Raw genomic sequence first — 22,465 nt, 5'->3', positions numbered from 1 at the left:
GAGTAATCTGTCATCCATTGGTGGCATTCCGAATTTTGGGCATGATAATGCCCAAAATTAAAACTTAAATGAAAATATAAAACTAGGTACTATAACATATTGTTTAATAATTTCACTATTATTTCTTCCAGAGATGAACCAGGAAAAAGATCTGTGATCCAATGGATCAGGGGAACTACACCAGAGTGAAAGAATTTATCTTTCTGGGAATTACTCAGTCCCGGGAGTTGAGCTGGGTGTTATTTGTCTTCTTGTCTTTGGTGTACATGACAACCCTGATGGGAAACCTCCTCATCATGGTTACAGTCACCTACGACTCTCATCTTCACACTCCTATGTACTTCCTGCTCCGCAATCTATCTATTCTTGACATCTGTTTCTCCTCTATCACAGCTCCTAAGGTCCTGATTGATCTCCTATCAGAGAAAAAAACCATCTCCTTCAATGGCTGTGTCACTCAGATGTTCTTTTTCCATCTTCTTGGGGGAGCAGATGTTTTTTCTCTCTCCATCATGGCATTTGATCGTTACATAGCCATCTCCAAGCCCCTGCACTATATGACTATCATGGGGAAGGGGAGATGCACTGCCCTCATTGTGGCCTCCTGGGTGGGGGGGTTTGTCCACTCCATTGTGCAGATTTCCTTGTTACTGCTCCTCCCCTTCTGCGGACCCAACATCCTTGACACTTTCTACTGTGACGTCCCCCAGGTCCTCAAACTTGCCTGCACTGATACTTTTACTATGGAGCTCTTGATGATTTCCAATAATGGCTTACTCAGTTGGTTTGTATTCTTTTTTCTCCTCATATCTTACACGGTCATAATGATGATGCTGAGATCTCACGTTGGAGAGGGCAGGAGGAAAGCCATCTCCACCTGTACCTCCCACATCACTGTGGTGACCCTGCACTTCGTGCCCTGCATCTATGTCTATGCCAGGCCCTTCACTGCCCTCCCCACTGACAGAGCCATCTCTGTCACCTTCACTGTCATCTCCCCTCTGCTGAATCCGCTGATTTACACCCTGCGGAACCACGAGATGAAGTCAGCCATGAGGAGGCTCAAGAAACGAGTGCAGCATTCAGACACAATTTAAATCTGATAAGGACAGGATAGCACCAAAATTTGAAAGTAGATAGTAAATTTCACTTTCTCAAAATGAGAGTACCTTAAAATAAAAAAGGACATCTAAGGCTACCACCAAGTCCAAAAGAGGCTGATCCTATACTATATGCCAGGGACCATGTGGGTGAGAACCACTTGTGAGACTCACTCATGTCTTCCACTATTCATTTTGAACTATCCATTGAATAAATATTTATAGAAAACATACTCTGTTGGGGTCGAAGCCGTGGCTCACTTGGTTAATCCTCTGCCTGCGGTGCTGGCATTCCATATGGGCGCCGGGTTCTAGTCCCAGTTGCTCCTCTTCCAGTCCAGCTCTCTGCTGTGGCCCAGGAGGGCAGTGGAGAATGGTTCAAGTGCTTGGGCGCCTGCACCCATGTCGGAGACCAGGAAGAAGTACCTGGCTCCTGGCTTCGGATCAGTGTAGCTCCGGCTGTGGTGGCCATTTTGGGGGTGAATCAATGGAAGGAAGACCTTTCTCTCTGTCTCTCTCTCTCTCACTAACTCTGTCAAACAAAAAAAGAAAGAAAGAAAAAGAAAATACTATGTGACTGACAGTTGTGAGGATTCAGATTGCTCCAAAAATATTAAATTAGTCACCACCCAATATGTAAACTCTAAAATGCTTTATTAAAGATATAAGCAAAGTGTTGGGAAACATTAGAGGGTCTTTACTGAGAGCTTCCAAAGATATTTGACATCAAATAGACCTTTTCAGTGGTAAAAGGCAGAAAACAATCTAAGCAAAGAAAACAGTATATTCAGAGGGAGGAAAAGTTCTTAGAGTGTGCCACATTTGTGCAAAAAGTGAACACAGTCTGGTCATTAAGTAGAATACCTATGGAGTGAAAACTAATAGTTGATAAGTTAAAAGTTGGGGAAGAAAACCTCCATTTGTGGCCTTCTACACAATGTACAGCCATGATTTCTATTGGAGACAGTATATCTGAAAATCACTTCAAGGACATGATTTCCTGTCTGGAAGAAGAAGGTCATTCTGTTAGTGGGAGTATTCATAAAGAAATATCACTGATGGGTGCAAGATGGTAACTTTGAGAAAAAGCAGATGCCAAGCACTCCTATGAGAAGCAACTGAATCCCTGTAGTACAGCAAGGTTATTCCATTCACAGACAAGATGGGTCCAAATTTCCAATTGTTTCTGCTCAAAGTGACTTTACCACTTCTTCATTCTTTCCACTCAATCCATTACAAAGCAAAGAAAGGGACCTAAAAAGCATGAGTTTAATCCATGAATCAGAATTTTCTAGTCTCTGTAGTGAAAGGGATGGAGATTTTCCGGAAGATTTATCTGTATTTTGCTGGAATCTATTGACTTTACAGTACTATATTTCCTATTATGGTAAAGCTCAAGGATGTAGCTGGTTCTCAAGTATGGATCAAAATAAGCTAATCATTGTAATAAAAACATCAAAACTGAGTAGCTGACCACAAACTTTTTTCCCGCTCATGTCACAACAGAAAATAGGTGCTGTTTCACACAGTCATTTCGAGATACATTTTCTTCCATCTTGAGTTTCATTTTTCTCTAGACTTTCTTTAAACAAAAATCTCCTGATTTTCGGAATCATGTCTATTCTTCTAGCAGACAGAGAAAGGGAGAGAGGATTACAAATTATAGGAAGGAAGATGTCTTTATGGGCCAGTCCTGGAAGTAATGTGGACCATTTCTGATTACATTCCACTGGCCATCCCCTGGTCACACAGCCTCTCCTAGTTGCAAGGGAGCCTGAAGAATGTAATCAAGTTCCATTTCCAGAGAGATCAGGAAGACTGGTGAATTCTAGTGATCTCTTCCACATTTATGACTCACTGATAAGAATTCACAATTGAGTTACATTACAAGGATAGAGACACTTTCTCTAAGGGGATTATCTTAATGCATAGAATGTTTGCTGGAATGACTATTGGACCTGTGCAACATGCAGAGAATCAAACTTAAATAAAAGAGATGTAGGAAGGAAGTTTAACATAAAAAAAGGGAAAGGTAACCAAGGTAAGCATGTCTATGACAGTAGACTAGAAGGTTAGGTTCTAAGTAACATGACACTATAGTGCCCAAAGAAAACTACACAAGAAAACAACATTTAATGGAAGGCAATCTCACTTATTCCCATACTCTCCATAGACAAGTCATAAACAAAAGTTTATGTAGAAACTTCTTTAGAATGAGAGTCATCTTTATTGACTGCATTTTCCAGTGTTTTATTGTATCTCCACCAATTCTTTTCCAATCTTATACATACTTTCCCAAACATTAAAATTTTAATACAGACATAAAACTGTCTTCGGATAAATCCATCTTCAGCTTCCAAACTGTCATTTACTACTTCTTTCCATCCTTATTCTGGTATCTTTGTTCCCTATACCTTTTTGTACTTTTTTTCCAATGATTTTTTCCCTATCTCTCTGTTACCTTTACTTCATGAATGACCTCTGTAAAATGTTAAGTGACCAAAGATCTGAACAATCAGAGTTTCTTCTCCCAAGTGTAGCACCAACAAGGCAAATGAAAACTGCCCATGCAGCTGCACTGATTGCTTACTCATGCAAACCAACTTGATCAAACACAGTGAGGAAAAGCAATTGCACTCAAAACACCATTAAATCTACTTTTTAAACATAATATCAAACACCTGGATTAATCTGCACTTCTCTTCAAATATTGATATTTTCATGGGAAAATATCATATAATAAATTAATTCTGACTTACCCTATACAAGTCACCTGTACTTGGTCCTACCAGCCTTGATTTTTCTTAAATATAAGACTGATTTTATGTTTCTCAAGTATTTTTCATAAACAAACAAATGCATTTATATATACAAAATGACTGGTTAGGATAGAGCTTTTCAAAGAATTTCTAAGTTGCTTCAGCTTAATTTGTGAGATGCTAGTATAGTCAGACTCCAAGAACCACATAGAAATGTCCACAAAATTCTAATCACAAAGCATTATCCGAAGATAGTCTAATAAAAGTGGAGTTACTGTATTTTCATGGAAAGGCTCAGGGAAAAAATTGCAGAGGAAACTCTTCCGGATCTAGTGGATGTGACATGGAGGACCTATGGGGAGAGCAAGGATGCCCACAGCTCGGGAGCCCAGCGACGGAGTCTACGCACCAGTGCTGGAAGGGGAGGTAAGGCAAAACCTTAGTAACCTGAGACATTGGCGAGGAAACAGCAGAAAGAGCCTAGAGGGAAAGAGGCTTGAAGCCCCATTGGGGAAAGTTCACCAGGCTAACTAGAGGAGAGAAAAAAATGAATAAATAAAAGGGACCATCATGGACACGAGCCTCTATCTCCACTCACCCTACAAAGCCAAGCAAGACAAAGAGCAGGCGCCATTTTGGACATACGTAAAGCGGTGCCCACCATCAGCCAAGGAGAAAAACCTGACTCTGGTGGGGAGAAATAACAGGAGGTTAGGACCTAATGAAGGTGTGGAGCTAATGAACTGAGACTGTGAAAATCTGAGCGTGAGTGAGAGAACTCATGGAGTACACAAACTCGGTAACCTTGGCAACCCAGTGGGAGACTGCAGAGAAATTTGAGAACACACTGAGGGTTGCCCGGGAGTGCAATGGAGGATGGCCTAAGTGCTTGGGCCCTGCACCCGCGTGGGAGACCAGGAGAAGGACCTGGCTCCTGGCTTCGGATCAGCACGGTGCACTGGCCACAGTGCACCGGCTGCAGCGGTCATTGGAGGGTGCACCAACGGCAAAGGAAGACCTTTCTCTCTCTCTCACTGTCCACTCTGCCTGTCAAAAAAAAAAAAAAAAGAAAGAAAGAAAGAAAATTACAGACCAATATCCCTGATGAACATAGAGGCAAAAATCCTCAATAAAATGCTGGCCAATAGAATACAACAACACATCAGAAAAATCATCCATCCAGATCAAGTGGGATTTATCCCTGGTATGCAGGGATGGTTCAATGTTCACAAATCAATCAATGTGATACACCACATTAACAGACTGCAAAAGAAAAACCATATGATTATCTCAGTAGATGCAGAGAAAGCATTTGATAAAATTCAACACCCTTTCATGATGAAAACGCTAAGCAAACTGGGTATAGAAGGAACATTCCTCAATACAATCAAAGCAATCTATGAAAAACCCACGGCCAGCATCCTATTGAATGGGAAAAAGTTGGAAGCATTTCCACTGAGATCTGGCACCAGACAGGGATGCCCACCCTCACCACTGCTATTCAATATAGCTCTGGAAGTTTTAGCCAGAGCCATCAGACAAGAAAAAGAAATTAAAGGGATACGAATTGGGAAGGAAGAAGTCAAACTATCCCTCTTTGCAGACGATATGATTCTTTATTTAGGGGATCCAAAGAACTCTACTAAGAGAGTATTGGAACTCATAGAAGAGTTTGGCAAAGTAGCAGGATATAAAATCAATGCACAAAAATCAACAGCCTTTGTATACACAGGCAATGCCATGGCTGAGAAAGAACTGCTAAGATCAATCCCATTCACAATAGCTACAAAAACAATCAAATACCTTGGAATAAACTTAAACAAGGATGTTAAAGATCTCTACGATGAGAATTACAAAATCTTAAAGAAGCCGGCACAGTGGCTCACTAGGCTAATCCTCCACCTTGCGGCGCTGGCACACGAGGTTCTAGTCCCGGTCGGGGCACCGGATTCTGTCCCGGTTGCCCTCTTCCTGGCCAGCTCTCTGCTATGGCCCAGGAGTGCAGTGGAGGATGGCCCAGATCCTTGGGCCCTGCACCCGCATGGGAGAACAGGAGAAGCACCTGGCTCCTGGCTTCGGATCAGTGCAATGCGCCAGCCGTAGCAGCCATTGGAGGGTGAACCAACGGCAAAAAGGAAGAGCTTTCTCTCCGTCTCTCTCTCTCTCTCACTGTCCACTCTGCCTGTCAAAAAAAAATCTTAAAGAAAGAAATAGAAGAGGATACCAAAAAATGGAAAAATCTTCCATGCTCATGGATTGCAAGAATCATGGATTGCAAGAATCAACATCATCAAAATGTCCATTCTCCCAAAAGCAATTTATAGATTCAATGCAACACCAATCAAAATACCCAAGACATCCTTCTCAGATCTAGAAAAAATGATGCTGAAATTCATATAGAGACACAGGAGACCTCGAATAGCTAAAGCAATCTTGTACAACAAAAACAAAGCCGGAGGCATCACAATACCAGATTTCAGGACATACCACAGGGTAGTTGTAATCAAATCAGCATGGTACTGGTACAGAAACAGATGGATAGACCAATGAAACAGAATTGAAACACCAGAAATCAACCCAAACATCTACAGCCAACTTATATTTGATCAAGGATCTAAAACCAATTCCTGGAGCAAGGACAGTCTATTCAATAGATGGTGCTGGGAAAACTGGATGTCCACATGTAGAAGTGGAAAGCAATACCCCTACCTTACACCTTACACAAAAATTCACTCAACATGGATTAAAGACCTAAATCTACAACCCGAAACCATTATTAGAGAACATTGGAGAAACCCTGCAAGATATTGGCACAGGCAAAGACTTCTTGGAAAAGACTCTGGAAGCACAGGCAGTGAAAGCCAAAATTAACAATTGGGATTGCATCAAATTGAGAAGTTTCTGTACTGCAAAAGAAACAGTCAGGAAAGTGAAGAGGCAACCGACAGATTGGGAAAAAATATTTGCAAACTATGCAACAGATAAAGGATTAATAACCAGAATCTACAAAGAGATCAAGAAACTCCACAACATCAAAACAAACAACCCACTTAAGAGATGGGCCAAGGACCTCAATAGACATTTTTCAAAAGAGGAAATCCAAATGGCCAACAGGCACATTAAAAAATGTTCAGGATCACTAGCAATCAGGGAAATGCAAATCGAAACCACAATGAGGTTTCATCTCACCCCGGTTAGAATGCTCACATACAGAAATCTACCAACAACAGATGCTGGCAAGGATGTAGGGAAAAAGGGACACTAACCCACTGTTGGTGGGAATGCAAACTGGTAAAGCCACTGTGGAAGTCAGTCTGGAGATTCCTCAGAAACCTGAATATAACCCTACCGTTCGACCCAGCCATCCCACTCCTTGGAATTTACCCAGGAAATTAAATTGGCAAACAAAAAACTGTCTGCACCTTAATGTTTATTGCAGCTCAATTCACAATAGCTAAGACCTGAAATCAACCCAAATGCCCATCAACAGTGAACTGGATAAAGAAATTATGGAACATGTACTCTATAGAATACTATACAGCAGTCAAAAACAATGAAATCCAGTCATTTGCAACAAAATGGAGGAATCTGGAAAACATCATGCTGAGTGAATTAAGCCAGTCCCAAAGGGACAAATATCACATGTTCTCCCTGATCAGCGACAGGGAGAAAGTGAAAAGGACACTATGAGAAACACTATGCGAAATATATGAGATCTTTAAAGTGCTCGTAGAAAATGTATATTCTAAAAACACAGGTATGGATTTCAAAAAATTGTTGCACCAAAATTAATGTATACTTTAATTGTTTTTTCACGGAATTTTTGAAGTATCCTTGTAGCACAGTAACAATAACAATAGCTAGCACTTAGTGAGAACTTCCCATGTACCAGGCATCTAGATTATGTGCTTTACATAAATTATCTTATTTGAAATCCCCAACATCTCTCAAGTGTAGGTACGGTTATGATCCTGAACAAGACCAAATAACTGGCCCAAGGTCCCACAAACAACCAATAGTAAGACCAGGATTTGAGCTCAGAGTCTCATTCCAAAACCTGGGCTCCAGAGGCTTATATGGGGTATTTAAGTATGTGGAGTATCTTTGCCAATCAGCCCCTAATGATCACATCTCCTCAGTCACAGCAAAGTCCTTTCTCACAGCCAATCAGGGTTACTCTGCATGCAAGTGATGGTGCATCATTTCTGAGATTCAGTTACAAATGGAGGGTTCTGTTTTGGTTACTTTCTCTCTCTTTCAGCCCTGGGAGCAGCCAGTTGAGCAGAGCCCTGGGGAGGAGCCCTGGTGGTGAGGATCTCAAACCTTTACCAAGATTCACAACAGTAAGACTGAAAGTGAATCCTTCAATGCCAGTGGAACCTCAAACGACTGTAGAGCTGGCTGACATTTTGACTACAGTCTCATGAGCCATCCTGAGCCAAAAGCAACCAGCTAATCTGTTTTCACTTTCCTGAACTTCAGAAACTGTGTGAGATAACAATTTTTGATTGTTTATGGTAACTTGCTATGCAGCAATTGATGACTTCTATATAAGAGTCCTGCCATGTCTCAGGATGATGGTTATAAATAGCAATGCTGATGACACAATACCAAAGAGGTGGACTTAGAAGGTACAAGATATTCATAGCAAACTTCAACCTAAAAGAGTAAAAATAGGGGCTGGTGCCATGGCTCTATAGGCTGATCCTCCACCTGCGGCGCCAGCATCCCATATGGGCGCCAGTTCTAGTCCCTGCTGCTCCTCTTCCAATCCAGCTCTCTGCTATGGCCTGGGAAAGCAGTAGAAGATGGCAGTCCTTGGGCCCCTGCACCCCCATGGGAGACCGGAAGGAAGCACCTGGCTCCTGGTTTTGGATCAGTGCAGCTCCGACCGTTGTGGCCATCTGGGGACTGAACCAGCAGAAGAAATACTTTTCTCTCTGTCTCTCCTTCTCACTGTCTGTAACTCTACCTCTCAAATAAATAAATAAATTCTTTAAAAAAAAAAAGAATAAAAATAGTTAGCATTTACTGAAGAAACCTGGTGTATTTCTAGACCTGCCACATGAGGTATTTCATTTAATCTTCACAGATGAGCAAACACAGAAACATTGAATAAGTAGCAATGATAACTAGAAATAACTAGAAAATGGCAGAACTAAGATATTAAAGTGGCCATTCTGGGTTGCAAAGCCCATTCTTCTAACCATTTCCCTAGACTGCTCCCAGAAATTCTTGACTTCAGCCACTTTTCTTGCCACCACCAATGAGCTTAAAGTTAAAGGTCCAAAAACAAAGCCTGTAGATTGAGGGTTATGGTTCCTGAGGTTAAACCAGGCTGATGCACAGAATACAAGCTTGTCTAGTCACAAAGTAATTGAAGGGCAACATGATTGAAACCATTGACTATTAAGGCTACCGAGGATTAGAAGTCACCTAGATGGGCAGACCCATTTAATGCTCTTCATGCGCCGTTCAGACTCTGCTGCCTTCAAAAGGACTCAAGGCAGCAAATGCTCCCATTTCACTGATGAAAGCCTGAATCCCCCGGGGTACAGATGCCTTTAAATATTTACCACTGCTCTATGAAGGCTCCGGGCGTAGCATCAAAGCTCAAGTCTCCCAAGCTGATGCCTCTTCTTTATACAACATTACTTTCTACCATAGTTCAAAACAAAAGCAAAAACACCACTCATTATCTAAAAAAGCTGCATGTGTTCTGATGTTTTCCCTTTAAATTATTTACTCTGAAGAAATACCTGGCCCTTTTAAAAGCCAAAAGAGTTTGAAAGCTATGAAATCCTTTGCGTTTGATGGATGAATAGATAATAGGGAGAGTAAGTCTAGCTATTTTCTTTTGTGTTGCTTGGGCTTCAAAGGAAAGAGCACAGGGGGATAGTCTGCACAGAGAAGTTCTGTTCCGATGAGAAAATTAGAAGCAAAATGTGATGAAATCCAGGCATCCAGGTGTGAGCAGCAAGACCAGAGCTTGGCCTCCACACAGCAGAACATGAAGGCAACAACTACAAAGGCCTGTCAAAGACCGATGCAGCCAAATCCCAGTCAGGGCTGAACACAGATTTTATTCAGGAACTACCGACAGGAGGGGAAAGCTGAGCTCCTTTTGTGCAGAGGTGATTTGGACTTTGCAAAGGGCGAGTAAAGGACGGGCTGTTCAGCTCAGCAGAGTGAGAGTAATGGAAAAGTACCAGGAGCTGGTGTGTTAGCGCCATGAGGCAGCTGTGCCTGCTAGATGGCTTCATCGAAGCTGTGCCCCTCCAGTCCCAATGATGACATCCCAAAGAAATGGCTCTCAGGTCCTTGAGAGAGCTACTTCCGAGCTGCAAGAGATACATATTCACTATTGTAAGCCCAATCCAACAAATGCTCTAAGAAAGGGGGGTTTTCATCATAGACAGTGAATTCTCCTGGCAGCTTTGAGCTTTTCTCAGGCAAGCATTTTAATAGGGGCTGGGGTCAAGGTAGGCACATGGCCTTATGCAATTGAAGCTACACTACACTTAGGTGCCGTGCAAGGGCATGGAAGGAGCTGTTAGGTGCTGAGTGCAGTGCTCAGGAGTGATTTGGGGGGATGACGGAGATTCATTATGGAGATGGTTTCACTATGTATATATGTCAAAACTCATTGAATAGTATCTTTTCCATTTTGTTCCTTTTTTATATATAAGGTGAACAAATTTCATGTATTTCCTATACACAGATTTAGGAACACAGTGATACTTTCCACCCTACACTCTCTCCACCTTCCTTTCTTATCTTTTAATTTTTACAATGACATACAAATAGTGCCTTTTAAAAAAATGTACTTTGTTGTATATATATTACACTTCAACAAAGCCAATTTTAAAAAAGAAAGCTGCAAGAGTTAGTTTTCTTTTGATCAGTTGATGAAACCATGATATCCAGATGCCTGTCAAAGTAGTTCTTACTTTAAATGTCCTCTTGCAAACAGAATGAGAAGCAGGGGAAACTGCTGCATTAGGATTTATAGAGGGAACTTTATACATAAACATATGTAAAATAGATATCTATACATTTATGCTCTATATTGTTGTATCCTTTGGTATATCTGATTTTTCAAAACTTAATGGATTTTATTCTTAGAGTAGTTTTTGGTTCACAGAAAAATTAAACAGGAAGTACAGAGAGGTCCCATAAACTCACTCTCACCAACGGCAACACAGTTTACTCTATTAGCATCTTCCATTAGCATAGTACATTAATTAACAATTAAGGAATCAATGTTGTTACATTATTAACTAAAGTCCATAGTCCACACTAAGGCTCACCCATCCTGTTGCACATTCTACAGGCTTTGACACATGCATCATTCATGTACACACCATTACATATAGTGTCATACAGAAGTCTCACTGCCCTAAAAATCCCTGGGTTCCACCTCCTCATCCTTACTTGACTCCCTTCCTCAGCTCCTGTCAAACACCAATTCCTTATCTGTTCCTATAATTTTTCTTTTCCAGACAGTCATGTGGTTGTAACCATATATTATGTGCTTCAGCAAATTGGCTTCTTCTACTTAGCCACTGACGTTTAAACTTCCTCTATGTCTCTTCTTGGCTTAATGGTTCACTTCTTGTTACTGCTGTATAATATTCCATTGTATGGAACATATCTGTTTTTTAAATACTAAGTCTGCTCTAGCTGCAATTATTTCAAAGAATTATATTTTACAGGGAAAGCAGAACAGAGTGTATATTCCTCTACTCTTCACAAACAATGATGTCTAGAAAACCAGTTCTGTGCAATTTTTTTAAAAAGTTGTATTTCTGGCTGGCGCCATGGCTCACTAGGCTAATCCTCTGCCTGCAGCGCTGGCACCCCGGGTTCTAGTCCTAGCTGGGGCGCTGGTTCTGTTCCGGTTGCTCCTCTTCCAGTACAGCTCTCTGCTGTGGCCAGGGAAGGCAGTGGAGGATGACCATGTCCCATGTGCTTGGGCCCTGTACCCGCATGGGAGACCAGGAGGAAGCACCTGGCTCCTGGCTTCAGATCGGCACAGCGCCAGCCATAGCGGCCATTTGGGGGGTGAACCAACGGAAGAAAGACCTTTCTCTCTGTCTCTCTCTCTCACTGTCTAACTCTGCTTGTTGTATTTCCTGTTTTTAAAAGTTTATTTACTTGGGCCGGCGCCGTGGCTCAATAGGCTAATCCTCCACCTTGCGGCGCGGCACACCGGGTTCTAGTCCCGGTCGGGGCGCCGGATTCTGTCCCGGTTGCCCCTCTTCCAGGCCAGCTCTCTGCTATGGCCAGGGAGTGCAGTGGAGGATGGCCCAGGTGCTTGGGCCCTGCACCCCATGGGAGACCAGGAAAAGTACCTGGATCCTGGCTCCTGCCATCGGATCAGCGCGGTGCGCCGGCTGCAGCGGCGGCCATTGGAGGGTGAACCAACGGCAAAGGAAGACCTTTCTCTCTCTGTCTCTCTCTCTCTCACTGTCCACTCTGCCTGTCAAAAATAAAAAAAATAAAATAAAATAAAATAAAAGTTTATTTACTTAAAGACAGAGTTATATGGAGAGAGAGATGTCTTCCATCCACTGTTTTACTACCCAAATGGCACAACAGCCAGAGTGAGGCTGGTCTGAAGCCAAGAGCCAAGAGCTTCTTCTCATGTCAGTGCAGGGACCCAAGCAATTGGGCCACCCTCTGCTGCCTTCAGAGGCACATCAGCAGGGAGCTGGATCGGAAAGTGGGTCAGCCAGGACTCAAACTGGTGCCTATATAGAATGCTGGCATCCTAAACAGTGTCACAAGCAGCAGCTCTACCCACCGTGCCACAACACCAGCCCATTCTGCAATGTTAATGATGCAATCTGAGAGGGGGAGAGTGTCCTGTGATGAAATCTTGTTAAATACATTACACAAGTCTCTTCACTTCCCAGAGAATCTAGTGAATTTTCAAGAGGAAAAGTAGAATGTATAAAATCTTGCCACCCTGAAATTTTTAATAAGAATTTTATGAAAAAAAAAACTGATTCATGGCTTCAATCTATTACACCATTGGAAACCTACTCTTTGGTATGCTCTGAGAGAACTCAAGAAACACTGATGGTGGTGGGCCTTTGGCACAGCAGTTAGGATACTACTTGAGATGCCTGGGATGCCTACATTCCATACCAAAGTGTCAAGGTTCAAGACCTAGCTCTATTTCTGATTCCAGTTTTCTGCTAATGCACACCTTCGGGGCAGCAGGTAATGCTCAAGTAGGTAGGTCCCTGCCACTCCTGTGGGAGACCCAGATTGAGTTCAGCTCCTGACTTCAACCTGACCCAGCTCTTTCTCTGTGTGTATTTCAAACAAGTGAAAATTAAATAGCATTTTTTTAAGATCAGATATGTTTCTACATTAGAAGAAAGGGCAGTCTCTAAAAAATCCATTGTGGGGGCTGGTACTGTGGCACAGCAGGTTAAAGCCCTGGCTTGAAGTGCCCACATCCCATATGGGTGCCAGTTCTAGTCCTGACTGCTCCTCTTCCAATCCAGCTCTCTTCTATGGCCTGGGATAGCAGTACAAGATGACCCAAGTCCTTGGGCCCCTGCACCCATGTGGGAGACCTGGAAGAGACTCCTGGCTCCTGGCTTCAGATCGGTGCAGCTCTGGGCGTTGCAGCCATCTGGGGAGTGAACCAGTAGATGGAAAACCTCTCTCTCTTTCTCTACCTCTCTCTGTAACTCTGTCTTTCAAATAAATAAAATAAATCTTTTAAAAAATCCATTGTGGATAGCTTACTGAAGTGTAGGTATCTTTGCCCAAAAGGGAAATAACTCCAAAAAATGACACCCAAGGCACAAAACTCACATTTCTTTTGTTTTTAATGATATTCCACCTGTAAAAAAAGTATTTTTCTCCCCATGTGGTTGAGGAAGAAGAAATACAATCCAAAGGAGTCGGCAATCTCAGCAGCAAGAACTGACCCAGTTCCAAGAGCTGGGCTTGGTCTTAACTTTTCCTTAGTTCAGGTGCGCACAGCAACTCTGCTGGGAAACCTCATCATGGTCACTAGGAGCTGAGTCTCATCATTACAGCCTTGTATACCCCCTGTCCCATGGTCCTCTGTCTTAGACATCTGCTTCTCCTATATCACTGATCCAAAAGGTCCTGGAAGGTCTTCTTTCAAGGAAAAATATCATCTCCTTCAACGGTTGTATCACACAGATGTTTTTCTTCCACCTCCTTGGTGGGGCAGATATTTTTTCTTTGTTTGTGATAACGTGTGATCACTACATGGCCATCTCCAAGCCCCTGCACTACCACATCATCATGAGTAGGGGGTGATGCACTGCTCTCATCATGGCCTCCTGGGTTAGGGCTTTTGTCCACACCATCATGCAGAATTCCCTGTTGCTCCCCCTCCCCTTCTGTGAACCTAAAATTGTTGACTGCTTCTATTGTGATGTCCTCCAGGTCCTCAAACATGCCTGCACCACACGTTTGCTCTTGTGGTCTTAATGATTTCCAATAATGGCTTGATGTCTACACTGTAGTTGTTCTTTCCCCTTGAGTCCTGCCCAGTAATGCAGAGGTCACATACCGGAGAGGGCAAGAGGAAAGTCATATCCTGCACCTCAAATATCACTGTGGTGATCATGCGTCTGTGATTAGGCCCAGCCCTTCGCTGCCCTCCACATGGACAGAACCCCCCTATCTTCTTCACTGTCTGCAGCCCTGTCCTGAACCCCAACATCTATACCTTGAGGAACCAGGAGATGAAGTCAACCATGAGGAGACCGAAGAAAACACTTAAGACCTTACAAAAAGCTGTAAACACTATGACGTCTAGATTGCATTATTTGAAGTATTTCCTTACAACATAAAGAAGGTCCCAATCAATAGACTATCTTAAAATCAAAGTTTTTGTCTTTGTGCTTCAGTTAAGGTTGTCCTGAGGCAATCGCCTCTGTAGGGTTTTCTCATGCTGAGGTTTTTATAAACATCGAGTCAGATCTGTAAGTTGTCAGCTCTTAAAGGAACTCTTAATGAATGCTTAGATCACCACACCACCTCACTTCAGGCAAGGAAATGAAGTCTGAGAGGAGGTCCTCTCTTGAGTCTTGAGTTGTAGATGTACCATGTGTTGTCCAGGTGCTTATTAGTAAAATGACTTCCAGGGACCAGCAACCAAGGCTATGCAATCCAGTCACCACTTCCTATGTGGAAATACATTATTAATGTTGGAGGTTTCAAATTCCATTTTTCTAAGAAAACCTCAGTATTCCTCTTGCAAAAAGAGAAAAGTTTCATGTATTATCAAATGGTTCCTAGTTAATTAACACAGGGCCCTATCTGAGATGTCTTGTCCTCCGTTAACTGTATGTTTTACTATCTCTGCTGCCTCGTACAAGGTTTGATGGAGTCTCAGACAAGCTCATCTATAAAAACATCTGCTCTGTTGTGATGCCATGAAAGGCTGTCCTTCTCACATGACCCGAGAGTACATAACAGAAGCCTAAGGAAGGCCAACTTTCCAATGAGAAAGAAATCCTATTTTTCCTGCATCCCTAGAACATGCCTGACTCACAAGCCCATAAGAAACAAAGGCTTAAGAAGAAAACTATTTTCTATCATTCAGGAGCTGATTAGCTGTAAGATTACAAATCTACCATTCCAAAGTCTCCCTCCTTCTTCTCTCTAGGATACCCTTTAGCCCCTCTTCTTTACTGTAAAGGAAATGAGAAGATTAAATTCCAGCTGGTCTCCTAGAAGCCTATGTTTTGACAAGCAAATAGTTGAATATGGAATTAACTCAAGTTTGGGCAGGATACATTCATTTCCATCTAACACCCAGGTCTTATCCCCCATGCAATCTCCAATGTCCGTGTGGCTGGAATAACGGAAGGGGGCATATTTCCATAGTGTTATCTAGGAACAAACACAAACAAGGGAAACCTGTTCTAAAAAAATAACCCAAACCATCCAATTAGATCTTGGTCTATTGTTTCTCCCTTAGTGCTTACCCTCAAAGTCCTGCTTTAGGCAAGCTTTATAAATTAAACTCAGTTCATGGAGAACATGATAGATAAAAAGCCACCACTTCACAAATTGGATACAGCACTGGAAGGTCAGAGCGATTTGAGCATACCCTGGGTGGTGGTGGTGGTAGAGGTGGGAATAGCAGGACTGGGGGTGGGGGACATTCCCAAGTCTGCCTCAGCACTGCATTTCAAGGGATTCATTATAGATGGTCAGGGGACTTGTGGAAGGCCCCAAGTGTCATCTGCAGTGGAGATGTAGAATAGGAAGCTTCAGTAGATAGACCTGAGAGGGGATAAATATGAGCCCAGGAAGTCAAAGGGAGCCTGAGGAGCAGAAGGGTATGGTGGGGCTGGCGCTGTGGAGCAGTAGGTTAATCCTCCACCTGCGGCACCAGCATCCCATATGGGCGCTGGTTCTAGTCCCAGCTACTCCCCTTCCAATCCAGCTCTTTGCTATGGCCTAGGAAAGCAGCAGAAGATGGCCCAAGTGCTTCCACCCGTGTGGAAGAACTGGAAGAAGCTCCTGGCTCCTGGCTTCAGATCAGCCCAGCTCTTGCCGTTGCAGCCATTTGAGGAGTGAACCAGTGGAAGGAAGATCTTTCTCTCTCTTTCTACTTCTTACTGTCTGTAACTCTACCTCTAAAATGAATTTTAAAAATCTTAAAAAAAAAAGAAGGGTATGGTGGCCCAGGAAAAGCAGGCACTATAGACAAAATACATTTGCTTACTACAGCTGCAAGATCTTTTAAAAATCTGCATCTGCTTCTTCCAGTTGGTTGTTACTTCCTACCTAGAAGTAAAAGTTTCACACTTCTGACTTCTTTCTTGAATTTTGTATCTAATTAGTCATGAAACAGAAACCTCAGAAATGAAATTTCTCTTGAAACCAGAGTACAGAATCCCATTCTTACATATCCAGTTGGTTTCTTTATCTATCAACCATAAAAGATATCAAATATTTTTTCTTATAAATTATTTTCATTTCTTAAAAGCCATGTTTTTATAAAAGCTAAACTTCCCTTCCTCGCACTTTTTGCTGAATTTATTCTAGAATTTAGTCTTTATTTTCCAGAGGCAAATAATTATGAATCCACAATGAGACTATCGTGTGTGTGTATACAAATATATATATAAATAATATGGGTTTTATCTATATACATGTGTATTTACAGATATATTTTTTAACATGGAAAGTGATCATACATAACATATACTTAATTTAAAAACACATAAGTAAACATTTGGACTAGGAAGTTAAGATGCTGGTTTAGATGGCATATTCCATATTGGAATGTCTAGTTTCAATGCCCATCTTGGGCTTCCAATTAAAGCTTCCTGCTAATGCAGACCCTGAGAGGCAGCAGATGATTGGTTCAAGTAAATGGGTTCCTGCAACCCACGTGGAAAACCTGATTTGAGTTCTCAGCTCCCAACTTTAACCTAGCCATTTCAGCCATTTGGAGAACCAGCGGATGGGAGCTCTCTCTATATAGATATATATCTGTCTCTCGCTTTTTGTCTCTCAAAACTTAAATTAAGGGGCCAGTCTATGGCACAGCAGGTTAAAGCCCTAGCCTGCAGCACTGGCATCCTATATGGGAGCCGTTCAAGTCCCGGCTGCTCCACTTCCAATCCAGCTCTCTGCTAATGTACCTGGGAAAGAAGCAGAGGATGGCCCAAGTCCTTGGACCCTTGCAACCACATGGGAGATCCAGAAGAAGCTCCTGGCTCCTGGCTTTCGCCTGGTAGTTGCGGTCCTTTGCGGAGTGAACCAGCAGATAGAAGACCTCTCTGTGTGTCTCTACCTTTCTCTATGTAACTCAGCCTTTCAAATAAATTAAATAAATTGTTCAAAAAAAAAATTAACACACACACACACACACACAGATACACACTGAGTTTCCTAAGACTGGATGGATATAAAAGTATACATAAAAATCTATTTTTCATGAAAATGTGCTTTTCCTTCTCTTTTGAGATGTGTTGCCTGACAACAATATTTTAACTTCATATTCTAATATATATTCAAATTTGTGATGAATTTTTCAACATCTCCCACACCTATGAGGGGCCGGATCTACTGTGTAAAACATTACCACTAGAGGGAGCCATTCCTTTTCTGGATTTCTCCTTTGGACAGAAGTTTGTCAACTTTTCAATTTTTATACCAAGAGATGAAACACCAAAACTCATCATATTGGCTTTCCCTCCATTAAAATTCACATCTGTTTCTTAGGACTGGAAATTACTTTCTACATGAATTCTCACGTGAATCAAGAGGAATAACCCTGTACCTGTTTTCCAAGGATATTTCCTATGTAGTCCTGTGAGTCTAGGGCCACACAGATTAGAGCTGAAAACTGCTGGGGCACCTGATGTGCTGCCAGGCCAGTGATACTCAAACCTGAATGGGCATAGGAATCACCTGGTTAACTGATGAAAATACAAAATTCCAGTCACCATCTAAGAGATACCAGGAATTTTGTCTTAAATCAGCACACCTCTCCCCTCCCACCCAGTCTCCTATGATTCTGATGCAAATGGTCTATGTATCACATTTGGAGAAACATTGCTCCGGGTCAATGTTGTTTAAACTGAAGGTCCTGAAACTTTAAAGGGTGTGATATGATTTTAGTGGGTCTGAATTCAGTTTTAAAAAATGAAATAGATAGTCTAGAGTAGAATAAAAACATCATAGAACCCATCTACTACTATATTTCTAAACTATAAAAACAAAATTAATGGGAGGAATGAGAGAAAGTACTTGCAAACCAGACAACCGATAAGGGGTTAATATCCAAAATGTAAGGAATCCAAACAATTCAAGGGCAGGTGTTTGGCCTGGCATTTAAAATGTGGTTGAGATGCCTGTGTCCCATACAGTGCCCCTGGGTTCAAGTTTCGGCTCTGCTCCTGATTCTAGTTTCCAGCTAATCACATTCACGGGAAGCAGCAGGTGATGGCTCCAGTACTTGGGTCCTGGATTGAGTTCCTGGTTCCTGGCTTTGACCCGGTCCAGGGCCAACCATTGTGGGCACTTGGGGAGTAAACTAACAGATGGGAGCACTAGCTTGCTCACTCGCTCGCTCACTCTCTCTCTCCTTCTCCCTTGTAAATAAATAAATATTTAAAAATACAAAAAAAGACAGTTGTGGCATAATGGGTTAAGTCGCTGCTTGGGATGCCTGAATCCCACACGGAAGTGCCTAGTTTGAGTCCTGGCTGCCCTCCTCTTCCAATCCAGCTTCCTGCTAATGTGCCTGGGAGGCAGCAGAGGATGGCCCAAGCGTTTAAGACCCTGTCACTCACCTGGGAGACCCAGTTGGGGTTCCTGGCTTGGGGCTGGCCCAGTTCTGGCTGTTGGCAGGCATTTGAGGAGTGAAAATATTTCTCTCTCTCTCTTTCCCCTTCTCTCTCTACTGCTCTTTCAAATAAATAAATAAATCTTTAAAAAAGAAAGAAATGTTGGCCGGCGCCGCGGCTCACTAGGCTAATCCTCCACCTTGCGGCGCCGGCACACGGGGTTCTAGTCCCGGTCGGGGCGCCGGATTCTGTCCCGGTTGCCCCTCTTCCAGGCCAGCTCTCTGCTGTGGCCAGGGAGTGCAGTGGAGGATGGCCCAGGTGCTTGGGCCCTGCTCCTGGCTCCTGCCATCGGATCAGCGCGGTGCGCCGGCCGCGGCGGCCATTGGAGGGTGAACCAACGGCAAAGGAAGACCTTTCTCTCTGTCTCTCTCTCACTGTCCACTCTGCCTGTCAAAAAAAAAAAAAAAAAAGAAATGCAAAAGCAAAAAAATAAATGAATTTTTAGATGGGAGTATGTCGCTCCCCCTCTTCGCGGAGGAACGACACAGGACCCTGCGCTGTTCTTTTGTCTGCTTGGCCCTTCCCGGGTTGGCTGCTGGTTCTTCCCGGGTTGGCTACCGACCCTTCCACCTCCGTGGAAGGGCGGTTCCCCCTGCCACTTTCCCCACTTCCGCGGGGGAGTGGCACACCGCTGGCCAGCTCTCTCAGGGGCTGCACAGGTGTTCCTTCAGATAGATGTTCCCGGTGCATGTTGTCTCTCTCCTCCTTTATAGTCCTCTTCCACCAATCCCAACTCTGCTACCCACACGCAGAGTACGCTGCTCTCCTCCAATCAGGAGCAGGTCCTGCTGTTTATTGGTTGAACGGGAGGCAGCTGTGTAGAAGCTGTTTACTCCTCTCCCAGTGCCATATTGTGGGAGAGCAGATGCATAGAATAAGTCTTAATTCGAGTAACTTAGTCTAGTCCGAGTTGCTCCCCACAGGAGTGCTCCATTGCCTATTTTACCATAAGAGGACAGAGAGAAATGGCCATTAGTGAGAGGAAGCAGGCCCTCACCAGACACGAGATCTACCAGTGCAGATCAAATCTTGGACTTGCCAGAACTGTGAGAAACAAATGTCTACTGATCATAAGCCACCCCATCTATGGTATTTTTGCTGTAGCAGCCCAAATGGACCAAAACAACTGGCTTTCCTGGGCCTCCAGCCTAGAAGCAGCAGATGTGGGACTTCTCAGCCTCCATAAATACATGAGAAGCTCCATACTAAAGCCTTTGCAACATCCCCGCATAGACCCTACCAGCTCTATTTCTCTGGAGAACAATGACCAATACAGGCATCATGTCAAACCCTACCTGGGTTCCAAAATCAAGCCAGTGACCTGTTTCTGTACCAACAGTTTTTCCTGTTTTCCAGAAAAATCACATGAATGCAATCATATAGCATGTAGCCTTTTATACATTCATTCATTCCGCTTGGCATTTAATCCTGGCTGCAACTATCAGAAATGTATTCCTTTGTATGGCTGTACCACCATTTACTTATGTTTTCACCTGTTTAGTTTCCTTCCACTTCTGGAGATTTTAAATAGAGTTGCAAAAAACATTTACATATATACAGGTCTTTGTATAAACATGTGCTTTCATGTCTCTTGGGTAAATACCCACAAGTGGGACTTCTGGGTCCCCTAGTAAGTGTTTTTAGTTTTATAAGAAAGTCCTAAACTCTTTTCCTAAGTGACTATATGATGTGCATTATCACAAGCAATGTATAAGAGTTCTAGCTGCTCCTCATTCTTACTTACACTTGGTATTGTCAGGTGTGTGTGTGTGTGTGTGTGTTTTAAGATTTATTTATTTATTTGAGAGGTAGAGTTACAGACAGTGAGAGGTAGAAAGAGAGAGAAAGGTATTTCTTCTGCTGGTTCATTCCCCAGATGGCCGCAATGGCCAGAGCTCCGCCGATCTGAAGCCAGGAGCCAGGAGCTTCTTCCAGGTCTCCCACATGGGTGCAGGGTCTCAAGCACTTAGGGCCCTCCTCCACTGCTCTCCCAGACCATAGCAGAGAGCTGGATTGGAAGAGGAGTAGCCGACTAGAACAGGTGCCCATATGGGATGGAGGCACCCCAGGCAGAGGATTTATCTTCAGTGCCACAGCTCTGGCCTCCAGTTTTGTGTTTTAACTGCTAATAGGTATGGAGAAGCATTTCATTGTTACTTTAATGTGTATTTTCCTAATAACTAATAATGTTGTGAGTCTTTTTATTCTGTTATTTGCCAGCTGTATATCATCTTTGGTGAAAGATCTGGTCATATTTATGCCCATTTTTAATTAGATTCCTTTATTTATTATTGCATTGTAAGAAAATATGTGTAATACAGTATACATATTACATATATATAATTCTGAATTTATCAAGTCTTTTGCAAATATTTTCCTTCCCATTTGTGACATGACTTTCACTTTTTTCTTTTATTTATAAATACATACACTAAAATCCCAGTATAAATTCTGGCAGCGTTCTTTTGGAAACCTGAAAAAAAAAAAACGGTTCCACATTATTTCATAAAAAGTAAATAAATGTACATGAACTGCAAGGGAAAATCTAGAAAACATAACCACGGCATGGGAGACCCGGAAGAAGCTCCAGGCTCCTGGTTTTGGATCAGCCCCACTCCGGCAGTTGCAGCCATTTGAGGAGTGAACCAACAGACTCTCTGCCTCTGCCTCTCTGTAACTCTGCCTCTCAAAAAAAGTAAATAAATCTTTTTTAAAAAGTTACTAATCTGGGAGATAACTACTGATGGAAATACTTGTAACATCAGCTCAGTGTACTATAAAGCTACAATATGCTTAATTCTTTCCTTTTTTTTTTTTTTTTTTTTTTTTGACAGGCAGAGTTAGACAGTGAGAGACAGAGAGAAAGGTCTTCCTTCCATTGGTTCACTCCCCAAATGGCTGCTAAGGCTGGAACTACACCGATCCAAAGCCAGGAGCCAGGAGCTTCTTCCAGGTCTCCCACATGGGTGCAGGGTCTCAAGCACTTGGGCCATCTTCCACTGCTCTCCCAGACCACAGCAGAGAGCTGGACTGGAAGAGGAGCAGCGGGGACAGAATCTGGCACCCCAACCGGAACTAGAACCCCGAGGTACCGGCGCCGCAGGCAAAGGATTAACCAAGTGAGCAGCGGTGCCAACCAATTTTTTCTATTTTTCATGAGCTTTTTTATTTATATAAATGGAACAAATTTCATGTATTTCATATATATACTTATAAGAACATAATATTTCCCACC

General features: G+C 42.8%; 1 protein-coding gene and 1 pseudogene across 1 annotated transcript; both read left to right on the top strand.

The window, feature by feature from the left end:
- Positions 1-161: 161 nt before the first annotated feature.
- On the top strand, positions 162-1,097 carry LOC100348628 (olfactory receptor 4D9). Its single transcript, XM_008273364.4, has one exon. The coding sequence runs from the start codon at positions 162-164 to the stop codon at positions 1,095-1,097; it is 936 nt and encodes a 311-aa protein (XP_008271586.3).
- Positions 1,098-4,228: 3,131 nt separating this feature from the next.
- On the top strand, positions 4,229-14,709 carry LOC138844267 (olfactory receptor 4D9-like; annotated as a pseudogene).
- The last annotated feature ends 7,756 nt before the right edge of the window (positions 14,710-22,465 follow it).

Source organism: Oryctolagus cuniculus, chromosome 1, assembly GCF_964237555.1.
Source record: "Oryctolagus cuniculus chromosome 1, mOryCun1.1, whole genome shotgun sequence".
Taxonomy (NCBI): domain Eukaryota; kingdom Metazoa; phylum Chordata; class Mammalia; order Lagomorpha; family Leporidae; genus Oryctolagus; species Oryctolagus cuniculus.
Note: the sequence above shows the minus strand (reverse complement) of the source record. Positions and strands in the feature narration are given on the sequence as shown.

Coding starts and splice junctions, on each gene's coding strand:
- LOC100348628 (XM_008273364.4), top strand. CDS start 162: ATGGATCAGGGGAACTACACCAGAGTGAAAGAATTTATCTTTCTGGGA.